This window comes from Dipteris shenzhenensis, chromosome 32, assembly GCF_047967505.1.
Source record: "Dipteris shenzhenensis isolate YYH24624 ecotype China chromosome 32, Dip_SZ_1.0, whole genome shotgun sequence".
Taxonomy (NCBI): Eukaryota; Viridiplantae; Streptophyta; class Polypodiopsida; order Gleicheniales; family Dipteridaceae; genus Dipteris; species Dipteris shenzhenensis.
Window position 1 is genome coordinate 39,742,803 of NC_141627.1, and position 19,654 is coordinate 39,762,456.

Below are 19,654 nucleotides of genomic sequence, written 5' to 3' on the forward strand. Positions count from 1 at the left end.
TGAGCCTTAGGCCAAAGGCTCTGGACAAACTCGTCGACCTTTTGAGTTTCTCTAATCTCGATCATTAGAGCACTCTCTAACACCGTGAAACTCATGTTATGCATAATGCGTGACAACGCATCAGCAACTTTATTATCCTTCCCTCTTCGGTATGGAATCGTCAAATTAAACTCTTGCATGAGTTCTGTCCATCTAGCTTGGCGGCCTCTCAAGTCAGGTTGTTTACAAAAATGTTTCAAAGTATCATGATCAACATCCACATAAAACTTTGATCCATACAAATAATGTCTCCATGTTTTCAAAGCATGGACAACAGCATACAACTCTAATTCATGAGTTGGTCAATTTGAGAGGGAGAAAGCTTCTTGCTTTCAAAGGCTACTGGCCTTCCCTCTTGGAGGAGAACTGCTCCTACCGCAATGCCACTTGCATCGGTTTCAAGGAAAAACAGTTTCTGGGGATCAACTATTTTTAACACCGGTCCTGAGACCATAGCTTGTTTTATGGTGTTAAAACTTTCCTGTTGATTCTGTCCCCATATAAAAGGTACTTTATCTGAGGTCCGATCAGTCAATGGCGATATTATTTCGGAATATCCTTTGATATGCCTTCGATAAAATTGGACAAATCCCAAGAATGATCGCAAAGCGGTCAAACTCTGAGGGATTGGCCAAGTCAGTATCGCAGCCACTTTCTTTGAATCCATTTCTACCCCCTCAGGAGTAATTATGAATCCTAAATATTCAAGTCTTACCATACACATTATAGTTTTCTTTTTATTTACATAAAGACTGGCTTTCCTCAAAGTACTGAACACTATTCTTAAGTGTTCATGATGCTCAGTAATACTTTTACTGAATACCAAAATATCGTCAATAAAATGTACTACAAACTTTCCGATATACGGACGTAGTAAATCGTTCATAAGCATGACGAATGTAGCTGGAGCATTGGTAAGTCCAAAGGGCATTACCAAAAACTCATAATGTCCAAACCTGCTTCTAAAAGCGGTTTTATGCACATCCTCGGCTCTAATATGGATCTGATGGTAGCCACACTTTAGATCTCTCTTACTGAAAATTACGGCCCCATGTAATGCATCTAGCAAATCATCGATCCGAGCCATCGGATACTTGTGCTTAATAGTGATATTATTTAATGCTCTGTAATCTATACAGAAACGAAAAGTATCATCTTTCTTCTTCTTTAATATCACTGGCGAAGCAAAAGGTGAGAAACTTGGTTGAATCTGCCCCAACTTGAGGTATTCTTCCAGTTGTCTTCGCACCTCCGCTTCTTCAATAAAACTCAACCTATAGGGAGGTCTATTTATAGGTTCTGCCCCCAGAATTAGTTCAATCTTATGCTGAACATTTCGCTCTGGAGGTAACCCATAAGGTAACTCATCCCTAAAACAATAAGAGAACTCCTCTATTGTTTGATCAGCCAGCTTGGCCATCTCTCCATTTTGGACAACATCAGTGCTAGTCGAAGAATCATCAATCGGCTCTACCGATGCTGTACAAAGAAACAAAAACTCTTCTCGAGCTTTTTGAATTTCCATCACGAAAACCAACGGTCCTTGAGGTATATCCCTTTCACCTCGTAAGACATACAGCACATCATTCATCTTGAATTGATAAATGTGCTTTTTCCAATCTATTGCTGGATTCCTCCTAGAATGCCAAGCCTTACCTAGGGCTATGTCTGCATGAGCAAGCTTAGTCATTTCAAAGTCAAGCTTCTCAGCATAGTCTTGAATTCGAAGCTCTAACTGGGTAACCCTTTGGTCCCATACTTCAGTTGAACTTCTGTCTGCCATCCTGACTGTATATGCATAGTCAGATGGGCTAGTCTTTAGTTTCAGCCTCTTTATGAGCTTGGAGTTAATTACATTGTGTGTTGACGCTGAGTCAAACAACACAATGACCTGCTGATTAGCTACTTGCCCTTTCATCTTAATTAACTCCGTATCATTAAAGGCTATATATCCTGTTGCTGCGGGCTTTGACAGGATATTATCAGGTGCACTAGTTACTAACTTAGCAACAGACACACATAACAAAAAAGGTACTGGCCTTTGAGAAGATCCCGCTAGCTGAATCTGCATCTCTTCTGCTCTGGGACTTCCCTCCATTTCCACGTCGCATTCTGAGACCATCATCTCAACCATCCGACGATCTTTGTTCCATGGACAATCCTTCCACTGATGAGGCTGAAGGCAACCAAAACACAAGCCTTCTCTCCTCGCTTTTTCCTTTTGCTTTGGGTTTAAAGAGGACTTCGACCAAGCCCGGGCTGCCATTGGTGTTACTTTTCTTTTCATCCCAATGGTGGTACTTGATTTAGGAGTCTCAACTGGTTTCGCCTGCTTAGCTTGACCACTAGACTGTGAGGCACTCCCTTTGCTAATCACTTCTTCTTAAACCTAGTTTTCTTCGGGTACCCATACTGAGTCTCAACCTGCACAAACCCACTTGGTATGTTCCCTTTTGCATCTTCATAGTTCAGGGCTATGGCAATTGCTTCATCTAGCGTGTTCGCATACTTAGCCCGAACTTCCATCTTTATCCGATCATTCAATCCAAAGATAAAATCTTTTACTTGGATTGACTGAGGTAGGAATTCATCAACCTTCATTACACTTTCTCTAAACTTATCAGTGTAGTCTGCCACTGATAAATTTCTCTGACGAAGGTTTCGATACTGATCCCAAGCTCGGGATGCTTCGTCAAGAGGTAGGAAGTGTTTTCTAAATTCCTTTTTAAACCCCTCCCAGGTAGTGGATGCTACTTCATCTTTCTGCTGTTTTATCCACCACCTATCCGCTGCCTCATTAAACATATGGGTGGCCTCGCGGATTTTCTTCATATCATTCTTGATTTCACAAATGGCGAATGCCTCGTCCCATTTGTGTAACCAGGTGTCAATGATATTGGAACTACAGTCAGACATCCGACCAGAATACTTTTCTGGCCTATAATTGGCAATATTAGGCACCTTAGCTCTGCTAGGCTCGACCGTACGATTACTGGACTCCGGTTCCATCGGAGATTTACCTTTCTCCTCACAAGATGGTCTGGCAGACATACTATGTACCATTTTTCTGAGTTCAGACTGCCCCACATTTGTTTGTAACTACTGCGCTAAAATCTATTGCAAGGCATCCTCTAACATTGCAATTCTGCCAGACAGTGTATGACCTACTGGGCGCGACACCTGCGGGGTCGGCCGGACTCCCGACTCTACGAGATCCATCCTGGAAGCTTCTTCTTCTACTTCCATTCAGGTCAATGGGATTGTGTGTGTGTGTGTGTGTGTATATATATATATATATAATAAAACACCGCTTGCAACTGTAATTACAAAGAGGTGAGGTACTCGGGCGAGAGATCGGCATCCGCCGGCAGTTGGCAGCCTTACAAAGGGAGAAGCAGAAACGACCATCAGATGCTTGGATACAGGAGCGCCTTGCTGCGGCAAGTGCTCACTTGCAGACCTTGCTTGATCAGAGAGCAGAGTATGCCTTCCATGCACCGGAGTCCTTTTGGATACAGATGGGAGGGAGAGTCAATAAACACTTTTTCTCTACACTTGATCCCAGACATAGTAGAGAGAGTGTCATGAAGCTTATTGACTCTGACGGCGTTTTACAGTCCCATCCGGAGACCGTCATGCACTTAGCGACAGCTTTCTATGCCTCCCTACTTTCCGCAGATCCGAACTCACAGGCCAGAGAGGTGGCTAGAGATGAAATTTGGCAGAGTTTACCTGTGTTGGTCACCCTAGAGATGTTATGCTCACTTGATGCACGCTTTACCAACACAGAATTCAAGACTGCTCTCTCTGCCCTTCATAAGGACAAATGCCCTGGTTCCGATGGTCTTACTCCTTTTTTTATAGCCTTTTGGGATATGATAGGTGATCATATTACTTCAGCCCTGTAGGGCATTTCGGACTCGGGTGAGATGCCTGACTTACTGACCGAGGGACTCATTCGCCTTATCCCGAAAGGTGGCTACAGGAATTTTGTATCCCATTAAAGACCCATCACTCTTTTGGGCACTCTTTACAAAATCCTTGCCAAGGCGATCAGCATCCGCGATTACAGATCCAGACCTCATCCATGATACTCAGACAGGCTTTGTGCATGGCAGGAGCATTTTTTATAATATCTTTTCCTTTTGGGAAGCCACAGAGTGGGCTATGCAAAGTGGGTAGATGCTAGCAGTTCTACTCCTGGACTTCGAGAAAGCCTATGGCAGAGTAGATTGGGGTTTTCTTGAGGGCACTCTTCTACGGTTTGGATTTTCAGATGCTTGGATTAGAGGGGTGGCCTCCCTTTACAGATCAGCCCACAGCCAGGTTTTGATTGGAGGGGTAAGGGGTGACAGGTTTCAGATTTCCACATCAGTTCATCAGGGATGCCCTTTAGCCCCCTTCCTCTTTCTTTTTGTGGCAAAAGCTATGAGTATCTTCCTTAGATCTCAGGCTGAGCTTTTTGGGCTGAGATTGCCCTTGAGACAGGAGCAGGAGCTTCTTGACTGTGAGTTGGCTGATGACACTGCTATTTTTATTGAGGCCTCTTCGCAGTCACTTGATTCTTTCCGGACAGCCTTGGATATTTTTTGCTCAGCTGCAAGGGCACACATTAACTGGCATAAAACCTTTGGCTTTTGGATCAGTGATGAGGACACTCCAGGCTGGGGAGTTGACATTGGCTTTTCCTGGATTCAGAGAGGTGTTCCTATCAGGTATTTGGGATGCCAGGTAGGATTGGACATCTCTCCAGCACAACAATTTGCCCCAGTACTAGAAAGTATAAGGAAAAAGCTCCTTTTCTGGAGCTCTACCAAACTCGACCTTGCATCTAGAGTTGTGGTAGTGAACCAGGTTCTCTTGGCCACCTCCTGGTTTGTGTGTTCTTGCTGGTGCCGGTCTAGGGATTGCATTACTCAGCCCATCAGACTAGTCAAGAATTTTTTATGGAGTGGACTTGATGGCACAGCAGATGTTGCAGCAAGGGTGGCCTGGGAGACCAGTATTCTCCCTACATGTGAAGGGGGCCTTAATGTCATTGACCCGGACTTGCAGTGCAGGGCATTGCTTTGTAAGGTGGTGGTGAAAGGACTCATGCCTGGGCAGGAACCTTGGAAGGATTTCTTTTTTGGACGCATTCAGGCTTGCACACCAACCTTGGGAGATGATTGGGTGGACAGCCCTCACTGGATTTTCACTTCCACCCCTCTCAGATCTCCTGCCTCTCCTCTCATGACTGCCATCCTGAAAGCTTGGGTGAGCTTCAGGAACACTCTTCGAAGGATTCCACCTTCTACCGTCGAAGAGATTGATAGGCAGCCGATCATTTGGAATGATGGTATTCTTGACGAGCATGCCAGACCACTGGGCACTTCCCATTACATGCAGTGGTCTGAATGGGAGAGGGGCCCCGCCTACACAGTAGGCACTTGGAAAGCTTTTATCAAGCTACCTGAGGATCAGAGACTGCAGTCCGTGAGTCACCTCAGAGGGGTAGCACGCAGGATTCAACAGATAGGTGCAGCCATCCCGGTGGAATGGACAGTTGAGTTGCCTATTACTTCCACCACTTGGATGGAGGCTTTTTCAAGGACATCAGTTCCTTCACAGGTGATCGCTCTCCGAGGTCTCGGGGAAGACGCACTGGTCTTTGATGTTGGGGATGGAGGTTTACTCTCTACATCCAAGGATGGCATTCTTCTTGAGGTTGCCTTTCAGCCTGTCAGGATTGCTGGTTTTGTTAATCATGGAGCGGGCTTGCAGTGGTACTTAGACCCCGACCCTCTGCTCTTGGCCTTGGGATCCTAGAGGTTGTGGTTATATGGAGGTGCACCTATCTCTGGAAATCCCTCAGAAATAGAAAGATCACTCTTTTCTTTTGGCTTTCTATTCATGGAGGGATTGCAGTGAACCTGTGGAGATCACGATTTGGGGCTGATCCCACTTGTCCCCGATGTCATTCTGCAGAGGAGTCAGTGCGACATTGCCTTTGGGACTGCAGTTAGGCGAGGACTGTTTGGAAAGGGGTTGCTCGGATACTCAGCATCTTTCACACTTCCCCTTTCTTCATGACTTGGGGCTCGGTCGCATGGTTATCCCTTAACGGGCCCCAAGTGTTTTATGAGGGTGAGCCTTCTTCTTGGGCACTCTCGGTCCGCCGGCAGGTGATAGAGCCCTGCTCTCTTCAGGATGTACCACTTACTCCCTTTAGAGCTTCTCATGCTTCAGTGGACACCTCTTGGGAGATTTTGGCTAGCATTTCCTCTTGGCACATTTGGAGAGCCAGATGTACAGAGGCCTTGGATGGCACCCAGATACACCCATCACAGGTGTTCACGGGTATTTGGACTGACACGGTTCACACTTTGATAGCCATATGGGCTAGCATGCAGGGCCCCAGCCTCTTCTAGAAGGACTATATTTCTTCGAGTTTGGAGGGGTTCTCCCTTTTTCTCGGAGGTTTCTACCGGATTGAGATGGCACTATCAGCCTCAATCCTTTCTTTTTGGCTCTTGAGCTTTTCGTGCATTGCATGATGTATCCCATATGGAGCTTGCTCAAACAGTTTTTCTTTAATACTTAATAGAAGTCTCTTTTTGCAAAAAAAAAAAAAAGAATTCAAAACTATACATCCTAAAACAGGGTCTTCTGGATACATCCAAGTGCTTCCACTGTGTGGTAGAGTATGAAACCTAGAGGCAGGCAGGTCAATGAAAAAACAAGGGTTTCTAGGGGTGAAGCTATAGCCTATATGTGGAGCGTCATGTTTCAGGCAGCCTGGTATACCAAAGTATATCATTCCAGGATACAATAGAGACACCAATCATCTTTGCATCACAAGAAGAAACAACATTCATCAGTCTTTGCAAAGAGAGGGAAAGAACTCAGATTTATAGACTCAGAACCTAGGAGATATTTACTAGCTGCCATAGATAGTCAAGGTCACAGGGCTTAGCTGCACCTGTGCAGTCTGAAATCTGACCTGTGAAAGGGATACAAACTTGAGTGAAGATTCATATGGAGCTTTAAGTCTACTAGACTATTTTGTTTGATAAGCGTCCAGGACAGGGTTTGACATGTTCCAGAAACATGGACTAAGCTTTATGTAATGCAATAAGCACAGCTTTTACTTTGCCAAATCTACAAAACTACTATGCAGCATAAAGGAGTCAATTGGTCAAGTAAAAGTATCCTGCCCATATAAACCCAAAGCATTTGATCAGCATTCATCCTCTACAACAGTCAGCTTGGTCATAATAGGCTTCTATTCATGGTGAATGAAAAAATGGACCCCACTCCACTAAAAATTTAGGATTATTTTATTCTCTATCGGTTTAAAAAGAGTGTACCTGGGTTCTTCGTCCATCTGCCTCCAAGATCTGAAACGAAATAAGGATCCAATGAGTTCAATTAGCTCTTAAAACCTTATGAGATGGCTAATGAAGAAACAATAACCTTTAGTTCAAAGAACTGGTTGTTGAAATTTGACAATCAAAAGGAAAATAAGAAAAAAAATAGCTTATATAGAAAAAAATCACCTTGATTCAACTCTATGGAAGATTGTTGGATTGTTTAGGAACTAAAAAAGTGTAGTTTAGACTCAATGCTATGCTTTTTTTAAAAATAGAAGAAAACTTCATCAATTAGACCCTAGGTATTGCAAACTTTCGGATGAGTAGTGATATAAACCTTGCAGACAGCAACGTTTAACAGAACATTTTCACCTGCCAAGCTCTTAATGTGGGGGCATTCAATGGTATGAGGCCAGAAATTTCTATGTTCATGTCGTTCAGCCATCTTTTACAGGAGTCTGGAAAATCTGACCCAACAGTCGCAGCAAGTCCAACCCTGAATGCAATGAAAATAAATATAAAGAAAGATTACTTTTAAGTGTTGCGATGATCAAGGGAACAGAAAGAAACTTCCTTGGATGACATTATCGTTCCTCTAACAGATATATCTGGATTCGGATGTAGCACATCAAACTGAAACCACTGAATATCAGAGAACAGGATGTATCATTGCAATCGGCATGTCTAGTGCCACTGCTATCAGGGATCCTAGCTTAAATTGGAGGGTAGCCAATCCATACTCATAAGTTTGAGTGCATGTGGACTGCATTATGCGTCTTGTTTCAAGATGCATCATGAAGTATGGAGATAAAGTCTACAAGACTGGGCCCCCCAACTGAGTCTTAATACCTTGAGTATTGGGCTATTATAACATCTTAGTGAATTTTTTATTTATTTATTTTATTTTAAAAACATCTTAATGATTTTCCTTTGTATATTTCCAGAATGCTATCATGTTTCTTATTTACTTCTTGTTACATGTGAACTCTGTGTTGTGCTATCCATGCATTGATCATCCAATAGGAGGATTAGTTACCTTCCTTGTGTTAGAAAACATAGAGGTAGGTTGCTTTCTTAAGGCCAATACTACTCCACAGCATAAGATGCGTTCCAGGATCACAAGATATTGACGTGGAACACAACTCAAATACATGTGCTTTACTTAAATGTAAGAGGGGAATCCAGATCTGAAAGAGTACTCAGATGTATCACCATAACAGAAAGATATATATTAATGAATCTCAAGTACAAACACTTGCCACATATGTATCAACACCTCTGGAAACAACCTCTCAGGTAAGGGTACCAAAACAGGCTCTGTTTTTCTGCACCCTCTATAGGAAACTCTTCCTCTCTGCCACATGTCTCTGTGGTAGACTTCAGTAGCTGCTCAAGGCTGAGCAGTCCAACAAAGTTCTGCTTCAAAAGTCTACTGCACCCAAAAATCCTTTTGCTGCACCCTTTTGCTCTCCTACAGTGAGTAGGTGTGCACCTAGGCATGCTGCAGACCTAAGGACTTCTGCCCTGCAAGTAATGCTCTGTGCTGACGTAGATCTCAAGGCTTGCTGCTGCATTTCTTCCCTCAACAATACTCTCCAGCGTACCCTGGTCTGCAGGGTGGAGTGTGCAGGGGATGCTTAACACTGCCACCTGAAATGACTCCAGGAGAGAGCTGTGCCCTTAGGTGTTGCAAGATATCGATTTATGGCTGATTTTTCAAAACGGTCTGTGCCTCCATGTTGGCCATCGATGATATCTTACAACTTGCTTCAACTAGCGCATTGACAACAATTCTCGCCTTCCTCCGTGTATAGAAACCTTTTTGTTGATTTAAGGTTTCTACATGTGCTTTAGTTATAAACATCCTTGCAGCATAAATCGAATGCTGCCCTGCGAGAATCCAATAATTATACTCCTTTAACTTTTCCACCTTTATCTCTTACTTGCGCATAGGAGTATTTGTGCCTGTGTGGTAAGGCATAAGATATGCACATGTTGCAGGAGGTCGTGCATTCATTGCAAAACTCTTGACCAAGTCACTGACATAGCTGAGGGTCAATGTCATGTACACATATTGGCTTGGTGCTCATAAGTAATAAGGGATATTTGTGGGCCTTGCAAATATTGAGGAGCTTGGCCCTGCTCTCACATCCTGTCGGCTCTTTTGGGAGTGGGAGAGGGCTTTGACACTGCTATGGGGCGGGGCCTTGGGACCCCCCGCACCAGTGTCCTCCCGATTGTCACGTGGCGTCCTCTGCGGCTGACATGGTATCAGAGCACACGACACTCTGCGGATCTGTGCAAGTCTAGGCAGCTGACTGTTTGTCGCATATTCGACACGTGGCGGCAGATGGCGGATTTTGAGCTGCCACGTAGTGCGGTGATCCGTGGTAGAATTGAGTGCGGCTTTCTTGTCAGTGGTGGCTGCTCTGTACTGGTAGTTGGCTCCATGTTTTGATTGGCGCAGACTTTGAGTCACGGCGTCTTTGGTTTATCACCATGCATTTCTCTCGCATCGTCAGTTTGTGGTGGGCTGGTCTTTGATTTGACTAAGCTCACCTTTCAAGGTGTTTAGCCCAAGTTGGGGGGGGGAGGAATGGGCTAACCCCCTTGGGTGCCCCCTTGTGTGGCTGAAATGGTTAATAGGGTATTTGGGTTTCTTAGCCCCTTGAGGCACTGTTGGACACGTGTACTATGGTCTATTCAATCCCATAAGTAATAAGGGATATGTCACCAAGTTGTAAATACTCCAAGTCAAAGTTCTAGTTGACCAATTATTTGTTCTTGGATTCATCTAGATATGTGATTATGTCGTATCAACCGAAATGCAACTTTCACCTTGCAAAGTTTTCGTTCATGTTGCGGCCTGCTAATATTGCGATAAAATCTATCTATCTTGAGTGGTGCATTGCCCTATCAGCTAGATGGTCCTAGCAATTTTTTTGCTTGGATGCTCGTTTAGGAGAGACTATAATGAAATCATATAGTCTTCACAAGCAGTCGTAGCTTGATCGAAGAGAATGTGGACTACATTTTGATTAGCCTTCTCCTTTCATGCTAGCCTTTGTCACGGCTGAGTCTACCCTCCATGTCCGGAGTTCCGACAAAAATCAATAAGAAGACCTTTGTATAATCGGATGCTCAGGTATGTGTGGGATTGTGGATTTGCATGTGTGAGAGCATATGTTTATACTAAGTGCTGTACACCCACTGTCAGGGAACTATGGCGTCAGTGGGGATGTCATAGTAGCTAGTTCCTACTATGCGTGATGGAGGTTATGGTTTTCAATCTTATGAGTGACTATCATGAGATTGAAACTGCACTATGCATTGTCTCTTTAGAGGATGAGTTTGGGCATGTTCTTGGATTCGTGTAGATATATATCTTCCTCCACTCTTACTCCTAGATCCATCAATTGCTTAGTGGCATATGCGCAGCCCAAAGAATTCTTTTTTTTTTTTTTCAAAAAGAGACTTCTATTAAGTATTAAATAAAACCGTTAGAGCAAGCTCCATCCGGGATACACCATGCAATGCACGAAAAGCTCAAGAGCAAAAAAGAAAGGATTGGGGCTGATAGTGCCATCTCAATCCGGTAGAAACCTCTGAGAAAAAGGGAGAATCCCTCCAAACTCCAAGAAATACAGTCCTCCTATAAGAGACTGCCCATGAAGGGCCCTGCATGCTAGCCCATATGGCTATCAAAGTATGAACTGTGTCAGTTCAAATACCCGTGAACACCTGTGATGGATGTATCTGGGTGCCATCCAAGGCCTCTGTACATCTGGCTCTCCAAATGTGCCAAGAGGAATCTCCCAAGAGGTGTCCATTAAAGCATGAGAAGCTCTGAAGGGAGTAAGTGGTACATCTTGAAGAGAGCAGGGCTCTATCACCTGCCGAGAGTGCCCAAGAAGAAGGCTCACCCTCATAAAACACCTGGGGCCCAATAAGGGATAACCATGCGACCAAGCCCCAAGTCATGAAGAAAGGGGAAGTATGAAAAATGCTAAGTATCCGAGCAACCCCTTTCCAAACAGTCCTCGCCTGACAGCAGTCCCAAAGGCAATGTCACATCGACTCCTCTAGACAATGACAGCAAGGGCAAGTGGGATCAGCCCCAAATTAGTGATCTCCACAGGTTCACTACAATCCCTCCATGAATAGAAAGTCAAAAGAAAAGAGTGATCTTTCTATTTCTGAGGGATTTCCAGAGCCTCCTCCAGAAATTCCTACGCAAATCTGTGGTGATGAAGAAGCTGTCCCAATAGGGGACTCTGGAGGGAATCCAACCCCTACTGCTCAGCTGAAATCTCCTAGCATTACCAACCATGAAACGAAAGAAGGGAATCCTCCTCTCTCGGTGCCCATGATCTATCCACTCCCACTCTCTTGGGTCCCACTGCAAGCACCTGATAGGTGCACCTCCATATAACCACAATATCCAAGATCCCAGGGCCAAGAGCAGAGGGTCGGGGTCTAAGTACCACTGCAAGCCCTCTCCATGGTCCACAAAACCAGCAATCCTGACAGGCTGAAAGACAACCTCTAGAAGAATATCATCAGTGGATCTAGAGAGTATACCTCCATCCCCAACGTCAAAGACCAGTGCATCTTCCCCGAGACCTCGAAGAGCGATCACCTGTAGAGGAACTGCTGACCTCGAAAAAGCTCCCATCCAAGTGGTGGAAGTAATAGGCATCTCAACTATCCATTCCACCAGGATGGCTGCATCTATCTGCTGAATCTTGCGTGCTACCCCTCTGAGGTGATTCACAAACTATATTCTCTGCTCCTCAGGTAGCCTAATAAATGCCTTCCAAGTGTCTACTGTGTAGGCGGGGCCTCTCTTCCATCTAGACCACTGCATGTAATGGGAAGTGCCCAGTGGTCTGCCATGCTCATCAAGTATACTATCGTTCCAAATGATCGGCTGCCTATCAATCTCTTCGAGGGTAGAGGGCAGAACCCTTTGAAGAGTGTTCCTGAAGCTCCCCCAAACTTTCAAGATGGCAGTCATGAGAGGAGAGGCAAGAGATCTGACAGAGGCGGAAGTAAATCCAGCGAGGGCTGTCCATCCAATCATCTCCCAAGGTAGGTGTGCAAGCCTGAATGCGTCCAAAAAAGAAATCCTTCCAAGGTTCCTGAGTCCCCTCACCACCACCTTACAAAGCAATGCCCTGCACTGCAAGTCCGGGTCAATGATATTAAGGCCCCCTTCACATGTAGGGAGAATAATGGTCTCCCAGGCCACCCTTGCTGCAACATCTGTCGTGCCATCAAGTCCACTCCATAAAAAATTCTTGACTAGTCTAATGAGCTGAGTGATGCAATCCCTAGACCGGCACCAACAAGAACACACAAACTAGGCAGTGGCCAAAAGAACCTGGTTCACTACCACAACTCTAGATGCAAGGTCGAGTTTGGCTGAGCTCCAAAAAATGAGTTTTTTCCTTATACTCTCCAGTATTGGGGCAAACTAATGTGCTGGAGAGATGCCCAATCCTACCTGGCATCCCAAATATCTGACAAGAACACCCCTCTAAATCCAAGAAAAGCCAATGTCAACTCCCCAGCCTGGAGTGTCTTCATCACTGATCCAAAAGCCAGAGGATTTATGCCAGTTAATGTATGCCCCTACAGCTGAGCAAAAGATATCCAAGGCTGTCCGGAAAGGTGACTGCGAAGAGGCATCAATAAAAATAGCAGTGTCATCAGCCAACTCACAGTCAAGAAGCTCCTGCTCCTGTCTCAAGGGCAATCTCAGCCCATAAAGATCAGCCTGAGATCTAAGGAAGATACTCATAGCTTTTGCCACAAAAAGAAAGAGGAAGGGGGCTAAAGGGCATCCCTAACGAACTGACCTGGAAATCGAAAACTTGTCACTCCTTGCCCCTCCAATCAAAACCTGGCTGTAGGCTGATCTGTAAAGGGAGGCCACCCCTCTAATCCATGCATCTGAAAATCCAAATCGTAGAAGAGTGCCCTCAAGAAAACCCCAATCTACTCTGTCATAGGCTTCTTAAAGTCCAAGAGTAGAACTGCCAACCTCTCCTTGCTCTGCATAGCCCACTCTGTGGCTTCCCAAAAGGAAAAGATATTATCGAATATGCTCCTGCCATGCACAAAGCCTGTCTGAGTATCATGGATGAGGTCTGGAAGAAGGGGCTGCAATCGGATGCTAATCGCCTTGGCAAGGATTTTGTATGGAGTGCCCAAAAGAGTGCATAAAAATCTGTCGCTAAGTGCATGATGGTATCCGGATGAGACTGCAAAACGCCGTCACAGTCAATAAGCTGCCTGACACTCTCTCTACTATGTCTAGGACCAAGTGTAGAGAAAAAGTGTTTATTGACTCTCCCTCCCATCTGTATCCGAAAGGTGGAATACTATCCGCAAAGGACACCCAAAACACTTCTCAGTTGCTCTCCCTCTCTCAACAGAGACACTAGGGCCCAGGACAACATGTTGGGCTGTGGACCCCCCCGAAGGTATTTTATTTCTTGAAGGGAGAATCTGTTACAAGAGTTCAGCGTAGAGCTGCCTGATACAAAATCCAACGTGACTCCATATTACAAGAGCTTCAAGCTCATTTCAAATTGGCAATATGCCACTTGTCTAAAATCTAGACTAAGTCCTATTACATGCCACTAAGGGCAACTCTAGAGTCTTCGAAGCACTTGGTCATGCGAACCGCCTCCTAGATGCTTGTTAGGCTCCCATAGCACTTAGGAAAATAACTCTTCCTAGTACCTGCAACAATTAATTAAAGCGCACCACCATGGCACCCATTAATTGTTAGCGCTTTGCATGCAAACAACACATTGTGGACTAGTTCTAGTCATGGTGGGCGTCCCCACTGAACACATGTGCACACATAACAAATATAAAAAATATATATTTATTCTCTGGTTGACTGGAGTCAACACTCTTGATTATAATTAAGAGGCTTTGACCAAGGGTCGAGGTGCCTTAATTATAGTCAAGTCTCTCCAACCGAAGTTGGCACAACTCTCCAACCGAAGTTGGCCATCTTGGTTAAACGTGATTAACCCTCTTGGCGATGCCAAGTCTCGTTGACCGAAGTCAACACTCTCTGACCATAGTCAGCTCTATAGTTCTCTGGTTATATAGTTAACCCTCTTGGTAATAAACCAAGTCTCCCCGACCGAGGTCAGGTTTACTTGACCAGAGTCAAGTATCTTTGACCATAGTCAATTCTTTGACCATTAAAAGAACTCTTTGACCATAATTAACACATACAAAACTCTTTAATTATGATGAAATAAATGGTCAACTGTACTTTGACTTAGGATATTTACATTTTGGTGACATCCCCTCGGGTTCTATTCAGTTGACCTCAACTGAAAAGCTTCCTTGTAAACATCCAAAAGCTGTGGATGATCGGATAACATGTCTTCGTCCATCCACTTGGCATCTAATGCCGTATAATTCTTGAATTTTACAAGATACCTGTAAAACTCCTTGCCCTGAGGGCCTTTGCGTACAGTATGGTACACAATTTGCTCTGGCTGAAGGACCTCCTCCAGCCATCCACTTCTAGTGGATCCTCTGATACTGGCTCTGTAGGCTCTGGCCCTTGGAATTTCTTTAGAAGACTCACATGGAATGCATTGTGAATCCTCCAATGCTCTGGCAATGATAACCTATATGCAACCTCATTTATTCTTTCTGTAACCCTGAAAGGGCCATAGTATCTGGGAGATAACTTTGCATACACTTTCTGTTTGCCTTTGAACTTGCGGAGCCTAGCTTTTTCAAACTTCAAAAGTACCCAATCCCCTTCCTTGAGATCTAACTGTCTCCTATGCTTATTTGCAGCTCTTTTATGTTTCTCTTGAGACCTTTCGATTGCTGTCCGGACTTGACTGTAAGCTGTCTGGAGGTCTCTCACAAACTGATCAGCCGCAAATATTTCATCCTTGGTCCTCAGGATAGGTGGCAAAATCACCTTCCCATAAATGACCTCAAAGGGGGCTTTCCCTGTAGAGCTGTGTATTGTATTATTGTAAGCAAACTCTACCAATGGTAGGTATTTTTCCCAGTCTGAACCTTGGTCACCCACGTAGCATTTCAGCATATCCAATGCTGTAGAATTTGCTACTTCACTTTGACCATCTGTCTGGGGATGGAAAGAAGAAGAAAATTTCATATTCGTCCCCATGTTATCAAATAAAGCTCTCCAGAATAGACTGGTCATTCTAGGATCTTGATCACTAACAATGGACTTAGGCATACCATGATGCTTAAAGATCTGTGCCATGAAAAGCTTAGCCATATGATCTGCCTTTATGGTTTTGCGAACCGGAATGAAATGAGCTTGCTTGCCGAATCTATCAATGATAGTCCAAATCCCATCATTCCCTGACTTTGATCTTGGCAAATCAAAAATAAAGTCCATTGTAATACTTTCCCATGGTGCCTGAGGCATGGGAAGAGGCATAAGTAGGCCAGGTGTCTTCCGTCTATCATACTTCACTTTCTGACATGTAAGGCATTCAGTAACAAACTGATGTATGTCTTTCCGCATCCCTGGCCAAAAGAAATACCTCTCTACTGCTAGAGTTATTGCTGTTATGTCCAGCATAGGGAGGTGCATGGCATTCCTCCAAAATCTTTTTCCTTATCTCCTAGGTGATGCATAGGCAGTCATCTTTCATTAGATACCCATCTTTTAGAGAATAGTGGCTGGTGGACTGCCCCTCTTGCATTTGCTGTAAAATCTCGCCAAAATCTGCATCATTAGCATATTGCTCCCTCATGCCTTCCAGGTCCTGATGATAAGCAATAGTCACATTATTGACCTTGGGTCTTCGGGACAAGGCATCTGCCACTCTGTTCCGAATTCCTGGGGTATGGACAATCTGAAAATGATACATTGACAGCATATTTGCCCATTTCATATGCTTCTCAGAAAGTTTTGTCTGAGTTAGAAAATATCTCAGACTTTGGTGATCTGTTTTAACAGTAAAATCTGCACCCAAAAGATAGTGCTTCCATGTATGAATGGCATGAATTACAGCCAATAACTCTTTCTCATAGATTCCCAAATATCTTTCACCATCACGCAATCTTCGGCTCTCATAGGCTAGTACATGTCCATTCTAATGTAATGCAGCCCCAACACACTCTCCACAAGCATCGCAATCAACATCAAAAGGTTGATAAAGATCCGGGACTACAAGAATAGGCTCTGTAGTCAACTTCTCCTTGAGTGTATTGAATGCTTTCTTCTGTGATATTCCCCATGTGAAGGCTGCATTTTCTTAGTAAGGTCGTAATGGAGCTGCGATATCAGCAAAATGCCTAATAAACCTTCTGTAGTAAGAACACAAGCCTAGGAAACTTCGAACTTCATGCACAGTTTTCAGCTCTGGCCATTCCTGAATGGCATGGATCTTTGCTAGATCCATCTGTATCCCATTCTTGGATATTATATGGCCCAGATAATGGATTTCTTCCAGGAAGAATTCACTTTTCTTGCTATTTGCATAGAGCTGATGATTTCTCAGCTCTTGATAAACTATAGCAAGATGTTCCCTGTGCTCTTCCTCTGTCTTTGAAAAGACTAGGATATCATCAAAGAAGGTACCGTGAAATGCCTGTACTTTCGGAAGATGCGATCCATCATTCTATTGAAAGTGGCTGGAGCATTTGTCAACCCAAAAGGCATCACTAAGTATTCATACAACCCGAATGTAGTGCGAAAAGCTGTCTTATGCACATCTTGTGGTTGTATCTTGACTTGATGATAGCCACTCTTCAAGTCTATCCTGCTGAAAACTGAAGCTCCATTTAACTGATCTAGCACATCATCAATGCGCGGAATAGGGAATCTATTCTTGATGGTCATTTTGTTCAGTGCGCGGTAATCGACGCACATACGGAATGAACCATCTCTCTTCTATACTAGCAGTACAGGGGAACAAAAAGGAGAAGAACTGAGCTGAATCAACCCCTTGGACAACAAGTCCTGCACCTGAGTCATAATCTCTTCTCGCTGAGTTGCACTAACTCTGTATGGGGGCCTATTGGGTGGCTCGCTACCGGGCATTAACTCTATCTGATGATCTTCTGGTCTCTCTAGGGGTAACTCCCCTGGCAAAGCATCGGAAAAGCAATCTTTAAAGTTTACAAGAAACTGAAACTTATCTTTGTCTGCATCATTCATTTCAGCATGCATATCATTCTCTTTTTCTTTTACAAAAACCATGTACGCGGAAATTGCAGACTTTATTGCTTTACCACATGTAACATCAGATACAATGGGGATAGTCTTCCCTTTATTCCTGGCAACTAAACGCTGGTTTTTCCCCCTATCCACAAAACTCAGCACCCTCTCAGGGTATTCTATCGTCACTTCCTTTCAATGGAACCACGGTGTACCAAGTACAACATCATGCTGCTTGAGAGGAGAGATTAAAAAGTCCTCCTGATCTACATAGTTCTGCACATGGATACGAAGCTTTCCAATCAAATGAGTAACTTGCACTAGATTCCCTTGAAACATTTAATCAGCATCAAGAGCTCTGCCTAGCTCTTCAGTTTTTATCCCTAATCTCAAGGCTAAATCTTCAGATATGAAATTGTCTGTAGACCCTAGATTAAATAGGATTAATGCTTGCTGATCTCTTATCTTTTCCCATGATAGCAAAAGCTCTTTTTCTTTTGGGTCTGAGGTACTTCCCAAAACATCTGGGACTGCTCCCACCATTGGCCTCGGTGGTACTTGTGGCTTTTTCTGCTCCTTAGAACCCGAAGGCTTCTCAGGGCATTGGGCAGCTATATGTCCCTCTTTCCCACACTTAAAGCATTTCCCATCTCTACGAAACTCAGCTATCTGTTCAAGAGTGCATGGGGATTTACCTTTATAAGTCTTTGAAAACTGAGTACCCCTCGGCTTCTGAGGCTGAAACCCTTTCTTTTCGACCTTGGGATACTCTTTCTTTTCTGATTTTGAAAAAATCAGTTTTCTTTCTTTCAGCATGTCCTGCATGCAAGGATAGTACTGTAGATGGATCTTGTAACGGCACAAGACTAGCTACTGAAGCTGAATGCATAAGGTCTTGAATGTTCTTTGCCCCCAAGGCATTTACTATTGTCTGGATTCTTGGACTGAGACCTACTCTGTACTTTCTCATTTGGGTTCCTTTGGAGATCTTTTTGAAAGGTGCAACCTGCAAATAAGCATCCCAAAACTTTTGGTTGTACACATCCACTGTATCTCCTGCATCCATATGCAAACTGTCCCAATCTTGAATAACATGGTCTCTAAACTGTTTAGGCATAAACTGCTGGTAGAAGGCTTTCTTGAAGTCCTTCCACCTCTTTGGGGCTGACCCATCTGTGGTCTGTGCATCCACCATGCACTAGTTGTCGCTGTCAAGTGCAAACTGACCATTCTTAATTTGAAGGATTCTGAAAACTTTTCTGTACCGAATGCAGCATCAAACTGCCTGATGAACTGCAATGCTTTGTCTGTATGACCATACTGTCCATTGTAGGTCATAAACTTGACAAATTTACCTCCCTCTTTGAATTCCTTGGTCTCTCTGGAAGACTTACTCTTCCTGGACTTCTTGTGTTTCCTTCTTTTCCTTGATGGTTTATCTGATAAAGAAAAAGATACAAAAGTCGAGCTCGAGGTAGACGGTGATGGACTAGGAGATCGGTGATGATGCCTCGATCTCTTCCTGCTATGAGACCGTCCCCTATGAGATCTCTCTTTCTCTGGCTGTACACGAGAGTGTGCCTCTGGCATTGGCACGTCATATGCTACATTAGGCATAGCTTCTACTTGAAACAAATGCTGAGCCCTTGGATCCTTTCTGAGATTTTCCATCTCTTGTATACGAGTGCGTACCATCTGCTCAAATTCTTGCTGAGTTTGTTGCACACTTCTCTGTCTTGGATGTACATCCCTATCTTGTGAATCCAACTGGATAGGTGATTGAGCCATTTTCTTACAAATCGTCTGAGATCTGCAAGTTTCTCACACACACACTATGTATGCAACCGATGCACGTTGCCTTCGCTTTTCAAAGAGAAAATTTACCTCAACAAGAGGTGTCTTGCATTCACAATCTATGCCAGTACTGGGCTGTCAGCTCAAGGCATATACCCACAAAGTTGCCAAGGCATCAACAACTATATTGCCCTTTTTCTGGCTGCTGCAAAAAGCACTCAGAATGCATCTGATTCCCTTTTTCTGAACACAAAGGCATGCATTTTCTCTTTTTCTGCAA

At 44.1% G+C, this 19,654-nt stretch overlaps 1 protein-coding gene across 2 annotated transcripts in view; it reads right to left on the minus strand.

Annotated features, from left to right (window-relative positions):
• LOC147880735 (uncharacterized protein C16C9.01c-like) overlaps positions 1-19,654 on the minus strand; it is a 137,186-nt gene that overhangs the window by 75,511 nt on the left and 42,021 nt on the right. Inside the window, exons 3-4 of one of the 2 annotated variants that reach the window (XM_087371020.1) lie at positions 7,764-7,887; positions 7,389-7,418 (exon numbers count right to left, since the gene is read on the minus strand). In XM_087371020.1, coding sequence (XP_087227146.1) covers positions 7,389-7,418; positions 7,764-7,887 — 154 coding nt within the window. The remainder of the gene's footprint in view (positions 1-7,388; positions 7,419-7,763; positions 7,888-19,654) is intronic. The other variant, XM_087371021.1, reaches the window with a different exon arrangement.